General features: G+C 33.0%; 1 protein-coding gene across 3 annotated transcripts; it reads right to left on the bottom strand.

Moving 5' to 3' along the window:
• Window positions 1–14,385: 14,385 nt before the first annotated feature.
• Window positions 14,386–18,741, bottom strand: LOC143069608 (uncharacterized). 3 transcript variants are annotated; one of them, XM_076244323.1, is made up of 6 exons: window positions 18,633–18,741; window positions 17,616–17,759; window positions 16,784–16,869; window positions 15,962–16,250; window positions 15,426–15,466; window positions 14,386–14,705 (listed from the first exon to the last, which is right to left on the bottom strand). In XM_076244323.1, exons 2-6 carry the CDS (start codon window positions 17,716–17,718, stop codon window positions 14,490–14,492), a joined length of 735 nt encoding a protein of 244 aa, XP_076100438.1. In that variant the 5' UTR covers window positions 17,719–17,759; window positions 18,633–18,741; the 3' UTR covers window positions 14,386–14,489. The 3 variants fall into 3 exon arrangements, with proteins under 3 accessions (XP_076100438.1, XP_076100440.1, XP_076100439.1); XM_076244325.1 differs by having other exon boundaries at window positions 16,784–16,863; XM_076244324.1 differs by having other exon boundaries at window positions 17,616–17,726.
• Between the last annotated feature and the right edge of the window lie 6,953 nt (window positions 18,742–25,694).

Raw genomic sequence — 25,694 nt, 5'->3', positions numbered from 1 at the left:
TGGTATCTTTCGCCCCTTCTTTACCTTAGCCGTATATGGCACAACTTTTTGGAATGAAATTTAGGTCTTCACTGCTTGTCAACTTTAAACTTGTTTGGCTTTCTATCTTTTTTTTATCTGAGCGTCAGTAATGAGTTCTGTAGACGATCGAAACGCTCGTCTGGCGTATCAAATTATAAGCCTTGTACCCTTGATAACCATTAAGGATGGCTTATATCCTGATTCCATGAGTACATATCACCAGAAAATGCAGCATAGCACATCAGAAGGGCGTCCGAAATAATATCTGGTATGTTGATTAGACGATCGCGGATCCTACATCAATCAAAATAAGAGGTTACACATAGCGACATCATTGCCTAATGTGTAAGAGTAAGAGTTCAAACTTCTCTGTTGAATTGTTTTCAAGAAGGCATTTGTTCAACGGTACATGCTGCGTATACTCCCGAATGAATTATTAGATCTGCCAGACACCAATCACCTCAGAGTTTCCCAATAAAGCATGCTACGGTGTGGAATCCTCCCAAACAAATGATACGACTGAAATTTAAGAGGTCGAGACCATTTGATCTTCTGTGTAATGGCATATAACTGTTGGTCATAGCTCTGAACTGAATACTGCTTGCCGACTTTCTTAGACAAATCAACACTTCTTTTTATGGTACATTGTAGTATATCTAAACAGTAGCCATATCGCTTGGTTGGGGGTCGACGACAATAGGTGCATATGATACTATACTGAAGTGATTTACAATACACAGATGTTTTACGGTGTTTCCTGTTCAAAAAGGAATTTTTTTTTATCTCCAATAGTCAAAATGTTCTCAATTGGCAATTCGACAGTATGTCTTGAGTGAAGCCGTAAAAACACCCAAACCATGATGTTTCCTCACTTCAGGCTTCTCAACTGGGGATTTTTAGGTTCCATGTGTTCTTTTGGTTTGTCGTATTGAAGACAACTGATAGGAGCAGATGTGGCCTCTGTCACTGGAAGGGAACACACATGGTTACGTGTGATTCTCATTTTATTCAAAGCTTCATGGGTATGAGACAAAGACTGAACAGGAAAGACCGCCCAAACCATTGAGTGAAGCGTATCCTTATTTCCTATTGTTTCAGTATTAATGTCGCCTTTGTCTGCCCCTTCTTAAATAAGGTTAACCTCCCATGAACAACTCATTGAGGAACATATCTCCCATTCTCATTCTTGTCAATCTCGTTCAAATTTATTGGTTAGTTTAGTAAGCAATGACGATACGATTTTTACGACCGGGCAAAAAATGAGGTTCATATATTTATCTTTCACGTGTAAAAAAAAATCAGCTCTGTGTTAGATGGTGCATTTAAGAAAAAAACTAATCGTCTTTTCCGAAAATGTCGATCGCCTATCGGTGTGTTTTTGTTGTTGGGATGCACAAGTACTCGGCCACGTCCATTCTGTGTTTGTGAGATATATTTGTATCCTCAGCTTTGATGAGTTAAATCTTTTTCAACTGATTTGTATATTTCGTACATATGTTGTACTGTTACAAAACTGTTCCAATTTCTTGTGCCGCCACATTCTGTATGAATTTGACTGTCCCAAGTCAGGAGCCTGTAGTTCAGTTGTTGACGCTCGACATGTTTAACATTTTCCCGTACCAGGCCTTTTATAGCTGACTATAAGGTGTGGGCTTGATTTGTTAATGCCTGCATGCCATTTGGGGACCTGTAAAAGAGTTGTCGCATTGGCAATCACACCATATCTTCTTTTTTACATGTATGTTTTCCTATCAAATCTATGGAAAGTTTCGAAATATTTTGAAATTAAATAGTTTTCGAAAGATAACCAGGCAGCTTCAGTATTAAATGTGTAAGCCGTTCAGAAAAGTCTATATCGCCTACAACTGATTGTAAAATCATAATTTGGGTGTCTGGATGGCTGTGCAAGATTGGAGTTTCATGCCTTATGAGCCGGGATAGGACCATTGCAACAACTATATTCTAAACGTATTGCTTTTAATTTTGAACTGTAATCTTAATATAATAGAATTTAATATAAATATACCCAAACTTAATTGTGAAACATTAATTTGTGAGAGAAAAGTTTTAAAATGAATTCAAGTATTTTACTAACATGTTTATAATAGTACATACAATCTAAAGTACCACAAACAATTTGGTGAATAATGTTAAGTCAGTATCTGTTGTTCAACTTTGTATTTGTTTGGCTTTATAAATATTTTGATATGAGCGTCACTGATGAGTCTTATGTAGACGAAACGCGCGTCTGGCGTACTAAATTATAATCCTGGTACCTTTGATAACTATTGTTCCCAATTATATTGTTGAAAATAACGCAAGTGGGAAGTATGCTAAATGTTTTGCAATATCCTCTCGTCTATTTTCTTAAGCATTTTTTCCCTAGGTCCAACTCGTGCTGGTGATTCAAAACTTTAAAGATCCAAAATATACATAATTACCTTGTCATCAGTGTTTCATTAATCTTTTAAATGACGTTGTCAGTTTATTTTCTACTTATGATAATGTCCGTGTTTGTACCTTTCGCCTCTAAATGAAATCGAGTTAACTCCCTTTGAAGGATTTCTATACTTACAAAACGTGTATTAAAAGTACAGTTAAACGTAAATGTGCTTTAAATATATCATTATAGTATTGGTGGCTTTTAATAACCGTGATTGTATTTAAAGTTTGAAATAATCGATATATCATCTTTATTTTAGAAATGATATAAATGTGAGAAATCTGATTAATAAATCTCCGATTAAATGTTAAATTGAATTGAAGCAGCTAACAATATGGTAGAACGAAATACTATCCGAAACTTCGTTGGAATGAAATTTTGAATTCTACGTTCAGGTCCTTCTCCACAGATAGTCGAGGGACAATCACAGTACCACGTTTCGGCTTCTCAACTGACATTTGGTGGTACTATTCTTACTATCATATTTACTACCTACACTAAAAACCAAATTTATTTTCGTTTAATAATCAGGAGATATCTAAGTACTAGTACACTTTCCAGTAAGTCAGACGTTGTTTTTACATTGTGTCATGTCGGGGTTCTTTATAGCTTGCTTTAATCTTCGTAAGTTTGTCTTTAGTGGACAGATATTTCGTTGATAACCATACCACATCTCCTTTTTTACTGGCACGTACCGGCATATAGCATGGTGATGGTTGGTTTGAATAAAGTGGTACCTTATTTGTGTTATCAACCCAGATCACTGAAACTTGTACATGACATTATGGAATTGTATGACTATTTTTCTCAGTAGCTAGGCTAAGAGTTTTCAACCCAGATCCCTGAAACTCCACAGAAAGATTGCACACAATAATGTTTTGTTTGAGGAATTGTTGAAGAAATGTGGTTTTTTTTCAACTATTACAGTGGTCATTAAACGTTTACCAAATAAATAAAAAAAAATCTGATAACTGAAACTATAATATTCGTGCATAGCTATTAAATGCATTTATTCAAAAAACATTTATAATTAAATAAAAAAAAAATAATCTGGTATCATCGATTAACAAATTTTGATTGAGCTCGGTTGTAGCAATTCCTGAATACTACTTCATTTCCATAAATATTTTCACTTTCTTTTTTCTAAGTACTAGTAATACTAAGTCATCCAAGTTTATGAAACACGTTCAATTTGTTTTTTTCCAAATTTCATTTCACTTTCAAATCTTGTGGGTGTTTTTAGTAATATTTTTTTTTTGTTAAAATGGTTATATTTTTTATCAACGCAATAGTAATAGACGACAATATCGAGTTTTTTTCTAATTATTTGACCCCAAGAGACATGCAAATTTCCTTTGTCCATATTATTTGTTCGTTGTCAACATTGTGTTATATTCTTGACCTCTTTAAAAACAAATATGTAACAATGAAGCACAAAATGGCATATAGACCAAGCATATAAACAAAACAAAAAGACAAGAATACACAAATTTACCTACAATAACATAACGACGGGAAGTATAATTACAGAGCCACGTCATATATGTATCAAAGAAACATAAAAAGGCATATAGACAAAGCGCGTAGGAGAAATGAAAGATAAAAGAGGGACGAAAGATACTAAAGGGACATGTCGCACTAACACCAAGAGGCATATAGACAAAACACATTAAAAAAAATTAAAAATAGGAAAACCATGCATTGTACATTAGCAGACATGCAAATGTATAGACAACACTCACGTGTAAAGTATCCACCCCTACGACTAGTCCGAATGTGGAAGTTCGAAAAATAAAGTTTTCAAGGAAAAGTGGTGAACACAAATACAATTGAATGGAAACGGGGTATGTGTCAAGGAGACGACTATTTTAGAGATAATGCAGATACAATGTAACTAAGTTGTATGTACAAAACGAAATGTTAGATAACGACAGGTATATAATAAAGAAAGGCTACATGTACATGTATATCCATTCGGAATACTGGATCCCACTTCGGTTTTTGGTTTGATTTTTAAAGTTCAAAATAAGATTATTATAGTCTTTGCTTTAGTTTTTCCGTGTAGCTGTCTCAATCTTTATTTTCCTTTATACATGCGTGAAGATGTTTGTATTTGTGTATGTCCCCTCTCCTATATATATATATAATGTATGGGGATTTTTTTTTGGGGGGGAGAGGTAGTTTGATAACTGTCGCATTGGTTTCTTCTTAATTCGTGGTTATTCTTGGATGATCATATGAGTACCGTCGAAGTCATATTGTATCTTAGTTTATATGAAGGTAGACATTACAACACCAAAAAAGCTACTAAAAAGGGGGAGGTCAAGATAATTATGATCTATGAAATATTTAAAGCCCTAATATATTCCGACACGAGTTTAAGGTGGGAGGGTGAGTAAAATTAAGAGATATTAAATATCAAACCAAATTCCCAAAACGGCGAGAGACATAAATGTATGTACAGATGTAATAGGTGATCCAGGTGTTCTCGATACAATAACAGAACATTACAGGTCATCAGGTCATTGTACGCTGGTATGTAATTTACGTAATAATATTCAAAACATCTATGATCTATATGCTTAATCAATCAATTCTGTATAGATAGTAAAGTGAAAAATTAACATCGAATTGTCCACTGTAAGACCAATTATTCATTAAATTCATTTTCATTTTGTTTCCATCTCATTAGTCAAAATGTGTAAAAGCTTTCATCATCCTTATAGTAAATCAGAACACGCAATACTGTTTGCTTAGCAACCTCCAGATGGACGTATTAAAGCGTCTTTGTGAAGCGTTGAAGCATCAAACATTTAACTGACCTCAACCGTGTTAATAACAGGACTTTTGAATAATTTTACACATAATGTTTGACTTTAAAATAGAATAATCCGTTATCGATGTTGCCGTACATTCACCACTGAGGGTCTAGATTAGGGGTCCATCGTTTCTATATTCTATGATTGTGTTTTGGTCAATACTCAGTTGCTCAATTCTTTGTCTTTTTGTCCATTTTTCTCTGTTCTTTATATTTTAACACCCCATTATTCTATCTGTTTTGCCTATTTTTCTTCCGGACAACCTTTGATCATTAGTATTGGCCCTTTCCTCTTCATTCTCTGTATACCCCATCCAGCCCCTCATCACTGTGTCCTCAAGGTCAATACAAATATTATTAAACTTCACAAAGAAATTGCTAATGAATCTTGTAATCCATGAGAGATAATTCATCCGTCTTTTCTTTCATACCTGAATAAAATTTGAAAAAGTTGTTGATAACATTTATATTTTCCCTTAAATACTGGGCGAAAAGCCGTGTATAGAATATACAACTTATAAAAGTCTCAATGAAAAGACGAGAAAGTGACATCTTCTGGTCAGCAGCTGTAACAGATGGGACGTCACTTAAAACTTCAGATTTTGAATAATGCCATGCAATAATCTCGTTCTTTGAGTATCTTTATTTTTTAATTCATTTTTATTTCATTAGAGATCACGCAAGGAATAAAGAAAATGTCAACTACGATCTGTCATGGGTCACTATATTGAATTTTCATGATAGAGCCGTTTAGCATGATTTGTTTAATCAGTTGGTCATTTTAAATAGCATTTATTATTGAGTCATAGCATTGAGTTTCTATCTTTTTATTTTGGGTTAGTTTGTATAGAGTGTGTCCATGTACATGCTTGCAGGAAATAGCTGCACTCATATATTACATAATGTTAAGTTCTACAACAGAGGTGTTTAACTACTATGACTGCCAGTGAGGGTCGACAATCTTACTTTACGACGCACTTTTTTTCTTGGTACTGCACAGCAAATTTTGAAAGTTTGTATATACAAAACGTATGTACGTTAGATATTTACAAATTGTATAAGGTGAAGATAACACCAAGAAGACATAGAGTTACCAGAGGGACATTCAAACATATAAGTCAGGAACCTGTTATTAAGTGGCTGTCGTTTGTTGGTGTGGTTCATAAGTGTTTCTCGCTTCTTCTTTTTTTATGTAGATAAGACTTATTTTTCTGTTTGAATGGTTTTCACTAGTAATTTGTCGGGCCCTAATTAGCTTACTGTTTAGTGTGAACCGATGCTCCTTGTTGAGGGTCCTATAATGGTTTATTTTACAAATTGTGACTTGGATGGAGAGTTGTCTAATTGGCACTCATATCACAGCTTCCTATATATATATATATAAACAACGCCATGGCGAAATAAAAAAACAAGAACATGCAGCATACAAACAATTGTACACAAAACACAACACTAAGCAACACGAACCACAACATAATTTATCTTTATCATTTATGCAATTTTACAGAACAAACAACTTTTAATTAGAACTATTCTAAAAAAAAAAATTACCACCCCTTGCCTATAAAATGGTTGGTACCTGAAAAAATCTTTTGGCAAATGATATATTAATCATATTCAGCTGTAGTTTAATTACGACCTGGTGACCGTAAATGACCAAATCAATGACCTCACGTAACCTTGATGTTGATGTAAACAAATACCATCAGTTACCACTAACCATGTCCGATCGGCAGGTGTAAAAGGTCTTATTGATTACCTTTACAGCGTCTTACGTAGACTTAATGACTAGCTCTCCCCTGTTTTGGCTTTTTGGTCATCGTTGCATTTCAATCATATTACATAAAAAGTACAGGAATATTATATTTTTGTTATCATTTTCTCAGTAAAATTGTGTTGTTTTCCTCTTGAACCAGTGTTTAAAAGCAAGAACTACATGGAGATCGTATATCGAACTTTTTTTAACGCGTTTCTATGATTTTAAAAGTTTTGATTCTTTTTACTTCATGTTTCAAGTAAAGTTGTGACATTTTTATGTCCGAGGAAGGGTATGATTGTAATAAAAATCTAACGTGTTGGGGAACATATTTGTGTTTAAAAAAATCTAATTACGAATTTAAATCGACAGTTTGTCTTTTTAAACGATATGGCACTTATCTGTGAAGTTTGCCACTGAAAAATATAGAATTTCGTCACCCAGTGGATATGTGTTTCTAGTTGTGTTTTCCAGGTGATTGTGGTGATCGGTCAAGCTAAAGTGGCAACGCTTATAAATACTAATTTTTCTGAACATAATCAGCAATAAAAAAATAAGGAGAGGTGGTGTCAATGCCAATGAGCTAACTATCCACCAGAGTTCAAATAAAGTGGATATAAAAAATTATAGGCCACCGTACGACATTCAACACTGAGAAATTCCATACCCTATAGTTAGTTAGCACATAATTACCTGTCTGTTAGGTCACTTAAAATAAAATTGACAATTAATTTTATAAATTTGGCGCGTTCGATTCGCGTTTCTATATTAGCAATCATGAGGAACGCTCAAATCAAAATTTCTAAAGCAATAGGTGTATAAGTACTTGAGAACGTGAAAACTAAATGACCAAACGGCACGTCAAAAGAAAACTCAAATCAAGTTAACAACTAGGGTATACTTTTTTTCAAAACCTCAATAACTTGTATACCTTCGGAACTGTCTTTGTGTACAAAAACGGTTTGTGACATTACTTATGGGGACTCGATATGGTGTACATATTAAGTAATAATTTGCAAAATAAACGGTGAACAAAGGTAAAGACTAAAGAAAAAGGCCAAATTGTTAAGGAAATAGAATAGCGGGATGCTAAAATACTAAAATTGGTGAATAAATATGAAGAACAGATAATATTGAACAAGAGTATAATGGAGGGGGTGGGGGCTAAAAAGTAGAGAATAATGGCGAAAAAGCAAGGAAAATAATCACATTATTAGAATTGACTCTTTTATAAATGAGTATTTTCTCAAACTTACACGAAATTAGTATCTACAAAGAAATCACTGAAGATAGACTTATAGGGTTCGTGTTGCTTATTCTAGAGTTTTCTATGTTGTATCATGTGTACTATTAATTGTTTGTTTGTCACGTTGTCTTTTTCATTTTTAGCCATGGCGTTGTCAGTTTATTTTCGATTTATGAGTTTGACTGTCACTCTGGTATCTTTCGTCCCTCTTTTATGATGTTTCTCATTGTCGAAGCCGTACGGTTGCCTATAATTGCTTACATTCCCTTTATTTAATTTTTGGTGGATAGTTGTCGCTTTGGCGATCATTCCTCATCTCCTAATTTTCATTTTTTTTTTATATATAACCATCAGCAGTTATCAGTATTTAGATAGGAGTAATTATATAGACCACGTAATATAAGACAGTTTCGTCATACTAATAATTTACACTTGTGATCAATCATTGTTTCAAGGAAGATGGTTTTAGAATTAACTTGTATATTTCAGAGATCGCTGACCTATCGAATGGCCTTACAACACAGCTAGATATGACCGACCATTGGAAGTGTAAAAATCTTGAAAAATCATTATTTTTCATATTATGAATTAGGTAACATGTGGCGAAAGAATCGTTCTAAGTATAAATCTTATTATTAAGTAGTAAAAGTCAGACATAAACTCATTTTTAACCTCAGATTTTTTCAGAATCATAACTGGACATTTACCTCTTTTTTCTGCAATCAATTAAAAACACACATATTTTAACCCCATATTTTAAGATTAACAAATAACAAAAATTCATTGATTATATTCATTATATATATGTACCTCCCGGAATGACTTGATCATAACATTTATGTATATGTGTAGATATAGTTTTTTTCTCCAAGTGATATATTCTTCTATGTAATTTATTCCTGTCTGCTGTACATTTATACTTTAATGGATAAAAAACGGCTCTCTTAAATATGTCTCGAGCATATGTTTTCAATTCATAGTATAAGGCTAGGCAAAAAAATCAGTTGAAACCAATTGAGGAAAAAAGTTGCAGAAATGAGAAAGATTTGCCACGCCTTTTAAAACAGGGGGAATAACACATCAGAAAGTTATTTACCTGACCCTGTTGTATGACGCTATTTCTGACCTAACCCTGAGGTAAAATGAGGCCGAAATGCTACTACTACTTGAATTTGTTCTTGACTAATAAAATTTTGTCTATTTCTGCATTCTGCTGTAACTATGCTGTTGAAACTATAAGATTACTACTAGCTGAAAACTTCGAATTTACAGTATGCGTATCATCGTGTATTGGAGATTGTTGGATACTTTTGGGCGTTGTGCCGTTTTTGTCTAAATTTAAATGTCTAGCATGAGCCTCCTCATGGGGTTTTGATTATGTGATTACTCAGCCGTTTTATATTGATTATTTGATTCCAGACAAAATATTTCGTGATTATTTGATTTTTAGATAATATAGAACTGTATTTTTAATAGTTGATAATCTTTTTTAAAAATATTAATGATTATGTGATAACATTGGCAAACAATTTGTGATTACTTAGACTTAAGGCCCCTAGCATTTTGAGAGTGTATGATTCTGTAATATACGCCGTTTCTTAAGGACTACTTAAATTACGAAATATTTTTCTAAATATTTCTTTTATAGACATAATTTTCCTCACATGTTTAAAATTAATTATTTGTACTTAATCTCGATCTACATCTAAAATATTGACCCCATGATGTTTTTTCTGGAATTCAAATTTAAAACCAATTTCATTGTGCTCCCCTTTTATTTTTCATAGGTGTGTTTTCTTCGAATTTCCCAGTTAATGTGTAGGTCATAGGCGATTGAGAGAAAAATATTGAAGCCTATGCATCCCGCATACGCCTAAACACCCCTTATAGTGTCAGGCAACACATTTATTGGATATAAAGAAATCTCAATAGTTCATGTATGTGCGTTTTCATCTCTGCTGATATTGCACTTGTAGTGACTTTGTGCTTGCTCCCTTTTACGCCCACTTAAACTTGTCTGCCGCCTCCATCATAAGGGAGCAACCATTTAACTTCAAAAGGGGGAGTCAGAATATTTTTTTTAGTTTTTCTACGCTATCGATCAAATTATTTATTTTTTAGAGTTTAACACTGAGATAGGCGGGAAATCTGCAATCAGAAAACAAAATTGTGTCATCATTGTCATCTGCTTGACCAGAATATCTATTTTCATCAAATTTGGGATCAGAATATTTTTTAAAGATAAAAAAACATATCCCCCTTTTTGAAGTTAAATGATTTTTCCCTAATGTGAAGTTGAAACTTCCAGATTTTTTTAATTGAAGAGACATACGAACGATATTTCTATTGTTGTAAATATCATTTGTCGTTGGTGTGCTGATAAAAAATAATGTTAGTTCAGGAACTTAAATTGTTGTTAACCTAGCTGTTTTCCGTTGCAACTGTATGTATTTCTACGTTATGGGAGTTGCTTTTAATCTACTAACAGCAAAACGATCAGCAATACTAGATGTACAAACATGCAAATTTGACGGTACTTATACAAATAAATTTATTTATTATGTAAGAAACCCCTCTTATATGACTATTGTAATTTCTACTAATAGTAATATTTCTACTCTATCTTGACGGATTTGGCTATACTTTTTGGAACTTTTGGATTATAGCTCTTCATCTTTTATATAAGCTTTGGATTTCACATATTTTGGCCACGAGCATCACTGAAGAGACATGTATTGTCGAAATGCGCATCTGGTGCAGAAAAACTTGTATCGTTATTGTTATTAAAACGACAATATATGAAAAGAAACTACAAACACAGAAACAAATCATCAACAATACAATGAACATAGCTTTCACCCCTTGCAAGGGGGTTGTTCATGCACAAGGGGAAAAAACAAGAACGTAGAAATCCAGGAAACATTATCTGAGGGTAACTTTGGATAAATAGTTGGAAAGTTTTTATCAAACAAGTTACACTGTTTTATCTTCAGAGAAATAACCAAAATATGTGTTCTGAAATAAATCATGCCAAATTATTAACTTCTATCCTCGGGTACTAAAAGTCCAAACACAGCGGCGATAACCAACGTATTATAAACATGTTTGTGAGTACTCATTTACCGGTTCCATAGGTTCCATAGGTTAACGACTCGCAACAAGGGGTTTTCTGGGTTTAAAATGGCATACATATGTCACTGAACGTTGAATTTATCTCCGGATTTCGACAAAGGCCTTCAGGGACATTTTGGGTAAAGGTCAATTTACTATAAAAAATTTACAAACGATAGCCATTGGAATTCCAAAACTACTTCTCTTGTAAACGTATATTAACTACCTCCACTTTATTTGAACTGTGGCGGATATTTGTCTATTTGTTATTATGTGTATAGTACTAATTGAAGCCAATGTTTGATGAGGATGGAATATTTTTGTAGATATATATGTAAACCATGAGTATATACTAAACAGGCAATCAAACACCAAAATAAGAAAGACACAAAATCAAAATCAGTATGACAACTATGCAAGAGTCAACAGAAGGACAGGTACCTAAAACATGTGGCGAGTCGAAACATGTTGTGGTCCATGAACCATTTCCAAAATTTCAGATAGTGGCATAACAGCACAACAATAGAACTAACAGGAAACTCAATTGGTAATGGTGTGATTCATCAGATCGACAAAAACCACTATCAAAGCCGACAGACAAAAAGTACAAATCTAAGACTATTCGCAGCTATTTGACCCAGTAGCCAATTATAACTAATAGATAAATCATGTTCTTCAGAGTAAAATATAAATCAGTACACATCCAACAGATTAAGTGTAAGAGATCAGTCTTAAAAAGAATGACCTCTTACAATGCTACGATTTAGTACATACATGTATCGACATCATGAATGACTAATCCTTTTCATAACTGTATTTAGCTATATTTTACGAAATTGCTTATCTGTCCTTCAACTTTGGTCGACGGTGGTTATTATTCTTTTTGCAATCAAAACTTTTTTTAATTTGTGAAAATCTCTAGATTAAAGAATTTACAACAAAATCATATTTAATTTCTAAATATGCAAAACTTGATAAAGAATAGCCCGACTATTCACAATAAAGGAATGTAAAAGAAAGAAAGATCACTATGACCGAAAGAAAACAAAACGACAAAAGTTTAAAAACACCACACAGAAAAGAACTGGAAATTAAGCAAGATGAACCCAAAATACCGTGGGTAAAGCACCCGAACATTAAGAAGTTGATGCTGTAAAGTAAAACTGGTGTATGATAGGATATGTTATCAGTTGTTAGCATTTAAAAGTACATATGATCTGATACCATAAATCTGAAAAATCTTAAAATCGTGAAACGTATTTTGGAATCGTGATAAAATGCCATTTATCGAAAAATTGAAAAAGAACATTTCAAGAAAGTTTGACTCACAAGAGGTACTCTTATAGTAACAGCTTCAAAACGATTATACCTTTTTTATGCTACCTTCGGAAATACACGGAAAAACATTAATATTTTATGTTTTTAAATATACAATGCACACGACAGTCCCTGAAATTGTCCTCACCAGGTTCAAGTATTTTTCAATCGTTTGAATTGTTTTACATTTGTTATTTCGAGGCCTTTCAAAGCCGACAATGTCGTTTGGGTTCGGCTCATTGTTGAAGGCCGTATGATGGCCTAAATAGTTGTTATTTCTGTTTCATTTTGTCTCTGGTGGAAAGTTGTATCATTTGCAATCATACCACATCTTATATTTACTTTTTTTAAATAATGAATTATCAAATCATATCATGCTTGCTTTTGCAATCCAGTAGGTTTTGGTCTTTTTAATGATCGATATACATTTTCTTGTATGGGGTTTCTACATGTTCTAATGTTGAATTCTTTCTTAGGCCAATACTTGTAACAGTACGAGACATTGTTCCCTCCAAGACAAGCTTCCAAAGGAGGAATACTTGTAACAGTACGCGACATTGTTCCCTCCAAGACAAGCTTCCAAAGGACGAATACTTGTAACAGTACGCGACATTGTTCCCTCCAAGACAAGCTTCCAAAGGAGGAACATAGTTTATGCATTGTCTTAGAAGGCATGATCTCTTTTAACCACTAATGTTTAATGGGAAAATGGATGGTAGTACAAGTTTGAATTAATATATGCCGATAGAAATGTGGCGGAGCTCTTTGCTTCTACGTGATACGACAAGTTACATATAACTGATTGATCGATTGATTGGTGGATGAATTATTGGGGTTTATCAGAGTGGCTAGTTTTAATTGGTTAGGGAAGGCGGATAGAATCGCCGACATTTGACCTCACAAGCTCAATGTTGACACAATATATAGATGAGCTATTTAGACCACTATATAAATCATTGAAACTTAAACTCAACTAGAAAGAACAGTCGAGATATCTGATTCACGTACAATTAATCTAATCCCATCACTTTTGAGGTCACTGTACCACGTTAGACTTCTGAAATTCAGAATTTTTGGGCACATTTTTATTATTGCCAGTATTAAGCAATCGATAAAAGGGATTATGAGTTAATATTATATATATATAACTAAATATATTAGAAAATATAACAGAAGAAGGTGCAGAATATTTTTTTCTTTCTTATTTTGGAAATATGCTATACATATAAATTATGCTAGAAAAAATCATTTGCGAGGTTCTTTTTAATTTTTGAGAAACCTATAGTACTGTCGCAATTTTCGCAACAATAAATACATCGTCTATTATTTTTGACCTTGTGCTGTTGTGTAGATCGTTATTTTGTCTTTGTACGTCTGTTCTCTCAGATGAATCGGGTGTTCGTGCATCTTTTACGGTCCAATATTTTCGAAAATTCCTGTTTTCGTTCGTATGCATTCTTCGACCATAAAGACGCGAACATGCAATGACTGAATGACAGAGTTAATACGATACAATCTTGATGAAAGTATAAATAATTTCAGGTTAGCCAAAGTCGTTAACTATCTTATTTAAAACTTTTATCCTAAATATAATTTTGTTAAATATTCATTATAGTAATGCGCTGAATGGTGAATATAGATAAGATGAAACAATGCCAAATGAAACAAAAAAATTATGTGTGAAAAAAAATATAATTTTATTTATTTAAACATAACAGTTACAAACTAAAACCTTCAAAGTATTTCAATATGTACATATCGACTTATTGTTTCTTCTCTATTTCTGTTTCTTCATACATGATTTCAGTGCTTTCATTTCATTTGTCCATTTTTGTTCTGAATCCTTGAGAGAACTCTTCATTTTGTTAGCCACTGATGTTATATATATCTTATCGTCTTCTTTTTCTTTCTTTGCTTTTCGTTTGTTATCCTTTAGCAGTTGTTTTCTGTATTTCTTTTCATTCTTTAGAAGTATTTTTCTGTGTTTTTCATCCTTAAATAATAATTGTATTAATTCATTTAAGATTAGCTTTTGTGATAATGTAGAAAGGAATATTAAAATAGCGACGTATGCCATAAAAAGCTTATATTTCATAGATAAAAGCATACGTCAATCGGACAGCAACCCAACGACACAAAAATAAAAAAAAAAAAAACACAAGAAATTGTTTTACTTTAGTCGTTTTGCAACAGTTTTTAGAACAATTTCATAACGAAAAAATTCGTTATAAACAGATCCGATCATCAATTAGATTCAAGGAATTTTTTAAGACAAAAAATCAAATGAAGTGCATTGATCAGTGTTCTTTCTTTTGCATCAACAAGAACAGTAAGTGAGTCGCCTATAACTTTACGACATTCCTTCCATTTAAAAAGAGGGTGGACGGTTTAACCGTTTGTGATAAGATCGTCTGCAGAAAAAGCTGCAGTGAGAAAAAAAGAGTTCGCTGCATGATAACTTTACGACATTCCTTCCAATTAATTAAAAAAGGTGGACGGTATAACCGTTTGGTCTTGGGCAGTGATAAGATACTCCAGTAAGAACAAATGGGGTCACTGCATGATAACTTTCCAACATTAATTCTAATTAATTGGAGAAGGTGGGAAATATAACTTTCAGGGCTGGACAATAATATGGTACTAGTACTATGTATTAACATGACGACAAGGATCAGGACTTAACCTTTAATTTGATTTGTTTCTTATTACTTACTTGTTGAAGTCCATCTTTCTTGGGTTCTCTTTTCTTCAATTCTAAAATGTGAAAATAGCTCAGACTAATCATTTTGCATTATACACGTGTTTCTAGATGATCCAAAGATCTAAAACAAAATGTCTCAGTATAAAATTGTGGAGCTATATGATCAAATGATTAGGCGAAACATTAGCAAACAGATATAAGTTGGTCAGAACGAAATCTGATTTCCATCCGACACAATTCTAGCTGAACGGTTCATAATAATCTAAAGCCATCCATGTTTATTCATCATAGGCTGTCCAGCTTAAGAAAAGTTGACATTTGACAATAACATGTGTTGCAAAACACATAATATGACAATAAAAATAAAATATCAAAAATACCGAACTTCAACGAAAATTCAAACTGAAATTCTCTGATCAAATGGCAAAATCATAAAGCTCAAACACATCAAACAAAAGGAACAGTCATATTTCTGACTTGATACAGTCATTTCATGATAGTATTCTTTGAAAAAAAATATGTTCTAAATTAACTTTTTTCCCATTTACCTTTCTCGAATTGTTTGCTCTCTTTGATATCGATCTCTAGTTTTCTTTGTCGTTTTCTGATATCTAATTCTAGCTTCTTTTCGTGTTCTTTTAGTTCCTTTTTCAGTTCTGCGATTCTCTTTTGTATGTCTTTGATATGTTGCTTCATCTTTCCAGCAACAACTTTCTCATATCCTCTGACAAGCTTGTTTTCGCTCTTTTCTGTTTCTCTATCCATTGCTTTCTCCAATTTATCTCTTTTACTCTGTTCTTCTGTCTTCTCGGTGTCAAAGTCATGATTGAGCTCATTCTAAAAGTATATTTCAATATATTGTTTGAAAAGCTCGGTCACATAAAAGCTAGTTAGTTCTTTATTTTGACAAGTGTCAAAATTAAGATGCAACTATGGTCAGTAATATATATAAAAAAAAAAACAACCACACTCACAAACCAGATAACAATTGTAGGGAAAATAGATAATGGACAGACTCCTCGTGTTATTCAGCGACTTTCTATACTATACTAGAAATCCACTGTGTAATGATACTTGTACGTAGTAGCCAACATTCTATATCTTATAGTTGAACTTTGATAAAATTGTTAAAGAAAGCAATCGGGTATTTAGAATAAATGAAAATAATCGAATAAAGAAATTAGCGAGCGATATTACAGAACTGACAGATACTTGAGAAAGCCACTAAAAATAGAAAGCGAGATGTCTTCTAAAGACAAGTATTATAGAAAGCCACTACAAAATCAGAAAGCGAGATATATAATAAAGACATATACTATATATATAAAATTAAACAAAACGTCAGCAATGTCTTTTAATGTGCAATGTACCTTCTTAATGTATCCGATGATGTTCCCCACTGAGTTTCTGATTACTACGCAATCTGCTTGGTTCCCACCAGACGCTGACGCTGTACCTTCGAAAAAATCAAGCAAAGTCAGTTGTAGTGTTGTAGCATCTAGTACTAGTTTTTGACACATTAGTTTAACCTCTACAACAGTCTGCGAGTTTTATAATATGAGTGTCGTCTTACATGTGAGTATTCGAATGGTCATTTCATTATTTCGTCAGATTAAGTCACTATTATATGCATGCAAATGGAAGACATTTCTAGACTTTTTAAAGTTAATTGCCAGATATTAAAGATGTACTTGCATCCATGGGTGAAATTTTAAAAAATGTTGTATTTGGATTTGAAATTAATAGTCAGACGAGCAATTGTTAAGGAACAAAATGAGCTCAAAAACATTGATAGGATATGGAGCTCCTTTTCAATTTTTTTTTAGAAATTGTAGGGAAAAAGGCTGCCTCGGATTTTTACATTATATTCGCATTTTTATTATTTGAGTTTCAAATGGAAAGAAAAGAAATCTTGAATTTTAAATTTTGGAAATGACTTTTTTTACCTATTGAAGTCTTATATGAAAAGAAAAAAATTGTGGGTGTTATGGGGCCAAATAATTTACCCTGTACCGTAGGGGGAGAAAGCCAAGGAGTCATGAACATCTGACCTTAGCACATCCTTAACGTTTTCAAATTTCGTAAGTTTGTCAGTTATTTCTGTTATACCAGTTGAGTTTTGCTTCGTATTTTTCTCTAAGTTAAAACTAAAAAAGTTTCCGAAGTCTGAATTCCTTGGGTTCTATAATTGTAGATAATTACCTGTTATGGTTGTTAGGTCTTCAATGTTAGCTGTTGTTTTCTTGTTTACCCCGAATCCTGTCCATCCTTCCCAACCAGTTATGATTTTTGAATCACACAGCATGATAGCTTCTTAATTATGGAAAAACTGTAAAATATTGTCCCCTATCAATTTAAAAAAATCTTTGATTAGAATATGATGTTGAAAACGTTAGGAAAATAACATGCATCTAATAATTGATTTATCTAAAATGTACATAATCTAACCTTCCAAAAATATCCAAAATGGAGAATTCTAAATGTTTTTCTCAATAGTGTTTATTTCATTGTTGAAGGCCATATGTTGCATATCATTGCTTACATACATTTCATTTGAATTTTGGTGGACAGTTGTCTCATTGGCAATCATACAACATCTCCTTATTTTTATAGAACACTTTTTTTTAATTTGTGTTGTGTCCTATGTGCTTTTTAAAAGCCATTCATCGCACGGTACAACTCAACCTCAAATATTTTAAAGCCAATAAAAAAATTATGAAAGGTATGATCAAAACGGACATATAACGAATATCAAATAAATCGTCTAAACTTGGTTGATTGAGATGGCCCTTTCATTGTAAATTATTTCCAAATACTAGTTTCAACGAGTTTTAATTTCAGTTGATGCGTCCGAAGCGCCCAGAACCTGTTCGAAACACTACCTAGGAGTCTACCTCCGTATTTGGAAGAAGAACTCAAAAATGAAAGCAATGTATGTTTAAATACGTGTTGTGCTATTTTGCAATAAAAGGGTTGACATTTATATATATAAAAAAATTTCTTCTCCCATTTCCATTGTTATTTTCCTTTCTACATGAAACTTATTCATTCTTAGATCGAAACTTTCTTATTATGATATCTTGATTTAAAATTATAATACCATTCGCTCATTTTTTAAACAGTGTAAATTTCATTGATTTGACGTATTATATCCAATTTTCAGCCATTTCTTTCGAATGAATATAACATTGGAAGGAAATAAGAAGCAAAAATACTCACAAACTTTTCTATTTCACTATTCAGTTTAAATCGATTAGATCTGTATACTTCTAACAAAAAATCCAGCCTCTATGTTTCGACGATGAATCTTCGATAACGTGTTGGCATTGGTGTATCTATGACGTCGCTTTATTGTTATCGGCATCGTAGCATGTTCACGTTTCTTTTTGGTGGTCCAGACATTATCAAAAGTGTAACGGGTCAAGACATTTGGGCATTACTACCAATCCTTACTTTCAAACAAACCTCAACGTAATGCTTCACAAGTTTGACGGGTAGAGAAATTGCCTACATACACAGCTTTTAAAGATACAGTTGACTATTGCTTGCATAAACTTTAACGTGAAAACTTTAACCTGAAACGGGACAGACGGGAGAACGTACAGACGCACGGAGGCACAGACCAGAAAACGTAATGCCCATAAATGGGGCATAAAAAGTTTCTGTGTCGTCCGTCATTGATCAAAAGATATTCTCCTATCTCTACTTTGCTGGACTTGAAAACCCGTCATCGATTTGAATTATACATGTACGCAAAAGAAGAAAATGAGCGGACCCCTTTCTACGGTCTACTGACATAAACACAATAAAAAGCGTTTGCTGTGAATTGTTAATTATCTGTCTTGTTATAAACAATTGAAAACCAAGTATTTCGAAAACATATATGTGTAATCAACGGAGATACTAAAATATACATGTATAGTATGAATAAAATGAGATGAGAGTGTGTATTAAGACCAGGGCCGTAACTACCTATGAGGCAGGGGAGGCAGTTGCCTCCCCTCAATTTTCTACAACAAAAATTTTTTTTTTGAAGTAATAAAATGAAATATTGACAATATGTACACGAAGAACTTGAATTTATATTATAAACAACACAAGTGTACAGTTTTAACAGTGTTATCATGATACGTGATATATCTGTCATTTCCTGGATTTTTTACCGAAAGTGAACCGTTTCAGTATTTTATTTATTTTTCGTGTGGCCGTCCGTCTGTTATTCAGTATTCGTACGAGAACACATATGAAACTTTGCTTTCGACAATTTTGAATAAAACTTAACTGTTCACATTTATTCAGGGGCTCCATTAAGCAGAGGAAGTTCCCTTTGTATTGTGAATCTTTTATGATATTGGAAATTCGTAATTACCGGCTGAATCAGCTGTTGTGTCATTTTTAACGTCTCCCGGCCGATCGTACGACAACATTATGGTCAATGCCTTATTAGTTAAACACTATACCATTCGTTGAAGCAGAGACTTTCTAAACTAAGTATATACTAGTTTAGAAAGTCCCTGGTTGTAGTTATATTCATGTTTGTTCAGCTTTCAACAATATCAAAATTCAAAGTCCTCGACAAAAAAAATATCTTGCTTTCTATATGTTCTTGCTTTAAATGTTTTTTTAACTTACCAGTTTGATTTCTAACAAAAATATCTTTAAATACAGATAATAATTGTTTGTATAAAAAATTGCCTCAAGGATCCAGCAATACTGACCTGACGTTTCTTAAAGTAAGGAAATCGAAGGAAAACGGGTGGTTTTTAGCCATATTGAGAACAAAATCCGCGGTCACAATGTATTTAATGTTAATAATTATAGGTCAAAGTACGGCCTTGGCTTAGTTACCCCGAACAGCAATCTCAGTTTGTTTTTGCTTCCAGGTTCAGGCAATACTGATGTTTCTTCAGTAAAGTAAGTAAATCGAAGGAAAACGGGTCATTTTTAGCCATTTTACTGCGAGAAAAAAAAAAATCGGCGGGGGCTACGCCCCCAACCCCCTCTCTCTTAGGGGCCTCAATCGGCGGCCCCAAACCCCTGCCTCCCCTGAATTCGAACCCTAGTTACGGCCCTGAAGACATTTTAACCAAACGACAAAAATAACCAGAGCCGTGGTGTAGTGAATAGTGCGTCGGGAAATAAACACTGGTTCCTGGTTCGATTGCTGTTCAGGGACTTAATTTTCGGCTCTCCCTTGACACCAGTTGCGAGTATGGTCTTAAGGAAACAATGATAGTCCGTCGGAAGGGGACGATAAATGGCTGACCCGTGTTAAGAGAGAGCCAAATCTCTTGCACGTAAAAGACACCCTTGTAGATTTGTCGGACAAAATTTTTTTCAAATTTAAAAAACACACATTGTTTAGCGAAAAAACATCTTTTTGTTAAGGTTGATTTTATCATGATTCTACTATTTTTCAATGGAAGATAAATTTATCATTTGTTTCACTTCCCTTTGAAAACAACTTTTTCAGGAACTTTGAAAAAAGTTTACATGTAAGGGGTAGCAATATGCGTTCGACAGTGTATTTAATTCATCAAGAGCGTATAGATATGTCTGTTTTAGTCGGAATCATGTATATAAGAGATTGAAAACTGTGGTATGAGTGCCAATGAGACAACTCATCATCCAAGTAACAATTTGTAAAAGTAAACCATTATAGGTCAAAGTAAGGTCTTCAACACTGAGCCTTGGCTCACACCGAACAGCAAGTTTTAAAGGATCCGAACACTGACTTGTGTAAAACCATTGAAACAGGAAAACCAACGGTCTGATCAATAAAAAACGAGAAACAAGAAACACTTATGAACCACATAAACAAACGACAACCACTGACCATCAGGTTCCTGACTTAAGACAGGTGCAAACAAATGCAGCCGGTTGAAACATTGTTTATATCAATGTTGATAGTGAAATTTCTGATCTTCGGTGATTTGGTCACTGAAATTTGTTTGTTACAAAATCTGAACTAATATGGTACATGGGAGACAAATAACTATGCAATTCAAATATATATATCTTATCTATGTTTATGGAAAACAAAACAAAAATGAAAATTATGGGAATGACCCTCCCGCTTTTTGAAATATACATTTTGTAGTTGTGTTATACTTTAAAGGGGTTCATATTATACTCGTTTTTTCTCCTCTACTGCATGGTGCCGACCTAGCCCCTTCATATTGGCTTTTCTAATCTATACTTAATTTTACAAGCCGAAAACCATATCGGGCGAAAAATACTTTGAAAAGGAGGTCATCAAATATTTAAAAAGAATTATTATTTTCGCTGGTCGACTCTTTTCTTCTTACCTTCTTAGTTAACTTTAAATTTAAAAATTATTTTTACTTATATCCACCGGCATATAAACAATATTGTTCTGAAAAGTGGTGGATAGCAGAAACATAGTTTGTCAGGTTTCATCTTCAAGATAGGAAAGCGACGCATATTCCGAACCCTTTCAATACCGTTTCGCGGCAAACGACCTATCAGAAAAAGTCTATTAAACATATATAGTTGCTTTCGACAATTTATGTTACGAATTCCTTTTAAAGGCTATATAAATACGGTAACTTCTGTGTCACTCTAATGGCGTTTTCGAACATGGTTCTTAAGCCGTATACTTAAATGTGCAACTATCACAGCTTCATATGGGTTTGTTACAACATTGTTTCGTTTTTCTGAACTTGTAGACTTTTGATAACATGAAATGTCAGGCAAAGATGACTCAAAACTGTGTTTTTTTCAGTTTTAATGATAGCTCGCGTCTTTCTGGTTTCTATTAAAAGAATGGATGAAAATAGTAAGATTAACCAAAAACAAGTCTTTTTGTAATGAATCTGAATATATAACCTTTAAGATACAAATATATTTATGTTGGTTAATAAAACAAACTTTACGTACTTTGATATTTACACATATGCGTATGTCGAGCTATTTTGTTTTAAATCAGTACTACTAACCAGTATGTTCTTTTTGGCTGGGCTCGATTCGATGGTGTTACATCATGCAAAGTGTATCAAAATTATTTTTGCAAAGAAATCGCTCAAGTGACTTAGTCGGTGCTAGGGGCAGTCTTAAGTTTGCAGTAAGGTGAGGGTTGGGTTGGGTTTTTTTTAGGCTCCACTGTGATTTTGAGATAAAAACGGCAACAAAAGCGCTGTTCTTTTGCTTTTGTGTATTTGTGTCTATAAATGTACTGATTTTGTGACGTGGATGGATACCCAATGCATATCCTTTGTTTTTCTGTTTTATAAAAAAAGATAACATTAATTTATCAAAATTATCACAAACTAATCTTCAACAGCGAGTTCAGCACTGACTAAATACTTTAACTCTATAGATACACGTATATATAATTTCGCAAGGTCCTTGAAGTATATTATTCAGACTTATTTGTAAATTCCGAGTCAATATGGTTACGTCAAGATCAGATTGTAAGCTGCTTATAACTTATACTCGTGGGGAATCAGTACCATCGCATTATAGATACTAGTGCCTTGTTAAGCTCATATGTATTTTACTATATATGCTATTTAAAATTTTCTAAAACTCATTTTTTTTTTTCAAGACAAGTATGACATTATTACAATTAACCACATATACATGCGAACATTAAATCCTTCAAGGGCTTAAGAGAAATGAAAAATGAGAATCCTTGTGGTTTCGAATTTTATTTTGTATACTAGTCAACAAAAGAAACGTTAATAGGCAATATATTTTCCATATATATATATATATAATGAAATTGGAGGTACTGTACCAAGGTACATAACTGCCCAATTGGTCTAATTTATACATAGTATAATTTTCTTATCAAAACCATGGATTTATACGGAAAAACGCAAAAAAAAAATCTTTTACTCTTTGATATTTCAAAAATCGTGATTTTTATCCAAAAAAAAATCAAAAATTGCTCTTAGAACTTCAAACTTTAAACTTAAATATGGTCTGTTTTCAGTTCTGAATGCCTATGCAGATATTTGAATACCTTATTCTCATCTTCGAAATTAAATGCCGACTTTTGTCATAATTTTCCGCAAAATAAATTTGACCCCTGTGTCCAAAAACTCGGTATTTTTTATCTTTCCAAATTGGTCAGGTTCTTTTTTAATCGTATGCATTTGCTTTGGTAATGAATGTTTTTCATTGGATAATATAATAGTTATTCCTATTTATTATATTTTATGATAAATTGGAGTTCAAACTTGTGTATCGTTTCTTTTTTTGACTAGTATATGAATACATATAGAATAAGATTGCAGGTATGCCTCAACGAGACAGTATCCTAAAAGTCACTCGTGGTTAATTTACAATATCTTACAACAACGTATACGGCAGGAATCCTTTAGCGCCTATAACTGTTTTTCAAGGGTATCATTTGCACCGGTTTTTTTCTTTCAAATGTATTAATTTCCCCAATATTTTGAACACGTACGCTTCGGAACAAATAAGCGCCGTTTTACCCGTGTACATATGTTTATCATACATATATTATATATGATGATCATGCTTTGGACACTCCATCCGTATATGTGAGCTGAAAACCTATCTACCACAAGAGCAGAGGCACTCCACAAAGTACCCGTTCAGAAAATGAAACATTTGCCGTTCATAACTTTGAGCAATATGCAGAAGGGGAACTCAGCCGCTGACATTTTGTGTGTAAAATGAGATACAAAATTCCAGCTCAAATATATGCTGTCCAACTGTACATTATCATAATTTTAAGTTTTAAAGTATTCTATTAAATGAAATCAAATGAATTTAACTCATACCAGTGTAAACTACCAATGCCAATTCCTTATAAGGAGAAGGCAAGTAATTTTTCTATTAATAAATTGGCGCAATCGTATATTTTATTTTTTGCAAATGATATTATGTAATTTTAAAGCAGCAAACGTAGCATTGAGAAAAAATTGTGGAACAAAAGGACGCAAGTTTTGGCGCTAACGGATTTAAATGTGTATGGAGTATGGGGAATCTCTCGCTCCAAGCCTAGAACCCCGTGAATATTTTTGACATACAAAGCAGCAAAATGAGCAGCAAAATTCATTCATCTTCCTGAATCAGAAAACCGTGACCCCAAAAAATTAAAACTAATTTAAGACATGATAATCTTGCGAGGTATATCTATTATGATATTTTCTTTTGTTTTGGGTCTAATATTTTTTTTTTTTTTTTTTTTTTTTTGTTGCATTTTTGGGGGCATTTCTTTTCTACTTTTATAATCTAAATCCTTGTAATAAGAAAATAATCATAGAGTGCGTACAATAAATATAACCTGTCTGTTTCCTTTTTTTTCATTTCCTTTATTTTTTTCTTTATTCGGTGATGGTGGTGGTGGTGGCATTTTTCATTAAACCATTCCTTCTTTGAAATCAATCCTTGGCATAAGAAAAATTTCATAGAAACAGTACAATATAAATTATCAGTCTATTTTCATTTACGTGTTAATCAAACTTTCAATATTATTACATTATTTTATCTAACTAAAATAAATATTGAATATAACTATTAATTTAACTAATAATAATACTGTTGCTTTTATTCATCCGTTATTCACTTCAAATGTTTTCTTTATTTCCGTAGAGATAATCGTGTCCACCTGTTGAATACACAAACATTTCCGTTAATGACCACTGGCTATCACCCGAGTTGACCTTTGGTCAGTCTGTGGTCAGTCTTGATCGATAACATGGTATTTAATAGACGTCTGGACAACGGTTATTTAAGGTCAGCTGTTCACCTGAAATGAACTACAAGCTACAAGGTGTCGACGATAACGAATATGTATTCGGAGGAGAAAAAAACTTGGATTGGGTAAGATTGTGTAATAGCGTTTATTTCCCTTTAAACATAACTTTATTTAATATAACATAATAATGAAGAAAATATTAAAAAGCAACTGTCCACTGAATCAATATCTATAAATAATTTATGATATGTTTTTCTTTGTTAGATCTGTTATCACTTTGATCAACAGATACACAACCATTGGACAAAACTGTCATTAAAAACTTATCATATCGGACATTGACCAGAAAGTAAGTGACCGTTACAATCAAAAACAGACAACTTCAAGGTGTTTTATTTATTTATAGTATATATGTGTGTCAATTCAATCAGTTAGCAAGTGCCAGCAGTTTCTGTAAATGCAAACGGAATGCAGAAATTATTGGTGAATACACATGCGGAAATGATGGTCACACTTGCAGATGTAAAATCACGTAATATTGCGCAAACCTCTTACCCCTTTTGATGTAATAGACTGTGCCGGTCGGC

The sequence above is a fragment of the Mytilus galloprovincialis genome, chromosome 3 (genome assembly GCF_965363235.1).
Source record: "Mytilus galloprovincialis chromosome 3, xbMytGall1.hap1.1, whole genome shotgun sequence".
NCBI lineage: Eukaryota > Metazoa > Mollusca > Bivalvia > Mytilida > Mytilidae > Mytilus > Mytilus galloprovincialis.
This window is presented reverse-complemented; position numbering and strand designations above follow the sequence as displayed.

Bases quoted from the DNA above. Each gene is read 5' to 3' on its own strand.
- LOC143069608 (XM_076244323.1), bottom strand. From the start codon at position 17,718: ATGCTGTGTGATTCAAAAATCATAACTGGTTGGGAAGGATGGACAGGA. The intron at 16,870-17,615 runs GTAATTATCTAC...ATTTTTTCGAAG, and splicing joins AGACCTAACAACCATAACAG to GTACAGCGTCAGCGTCTGGT. The intron at 16,251-16,783 runs GTACATTGCACA...ATATACTTTTAG, and splicing joins TCATCGGATACATTAAGAAG to AATGAGCTCAATCATGACTT.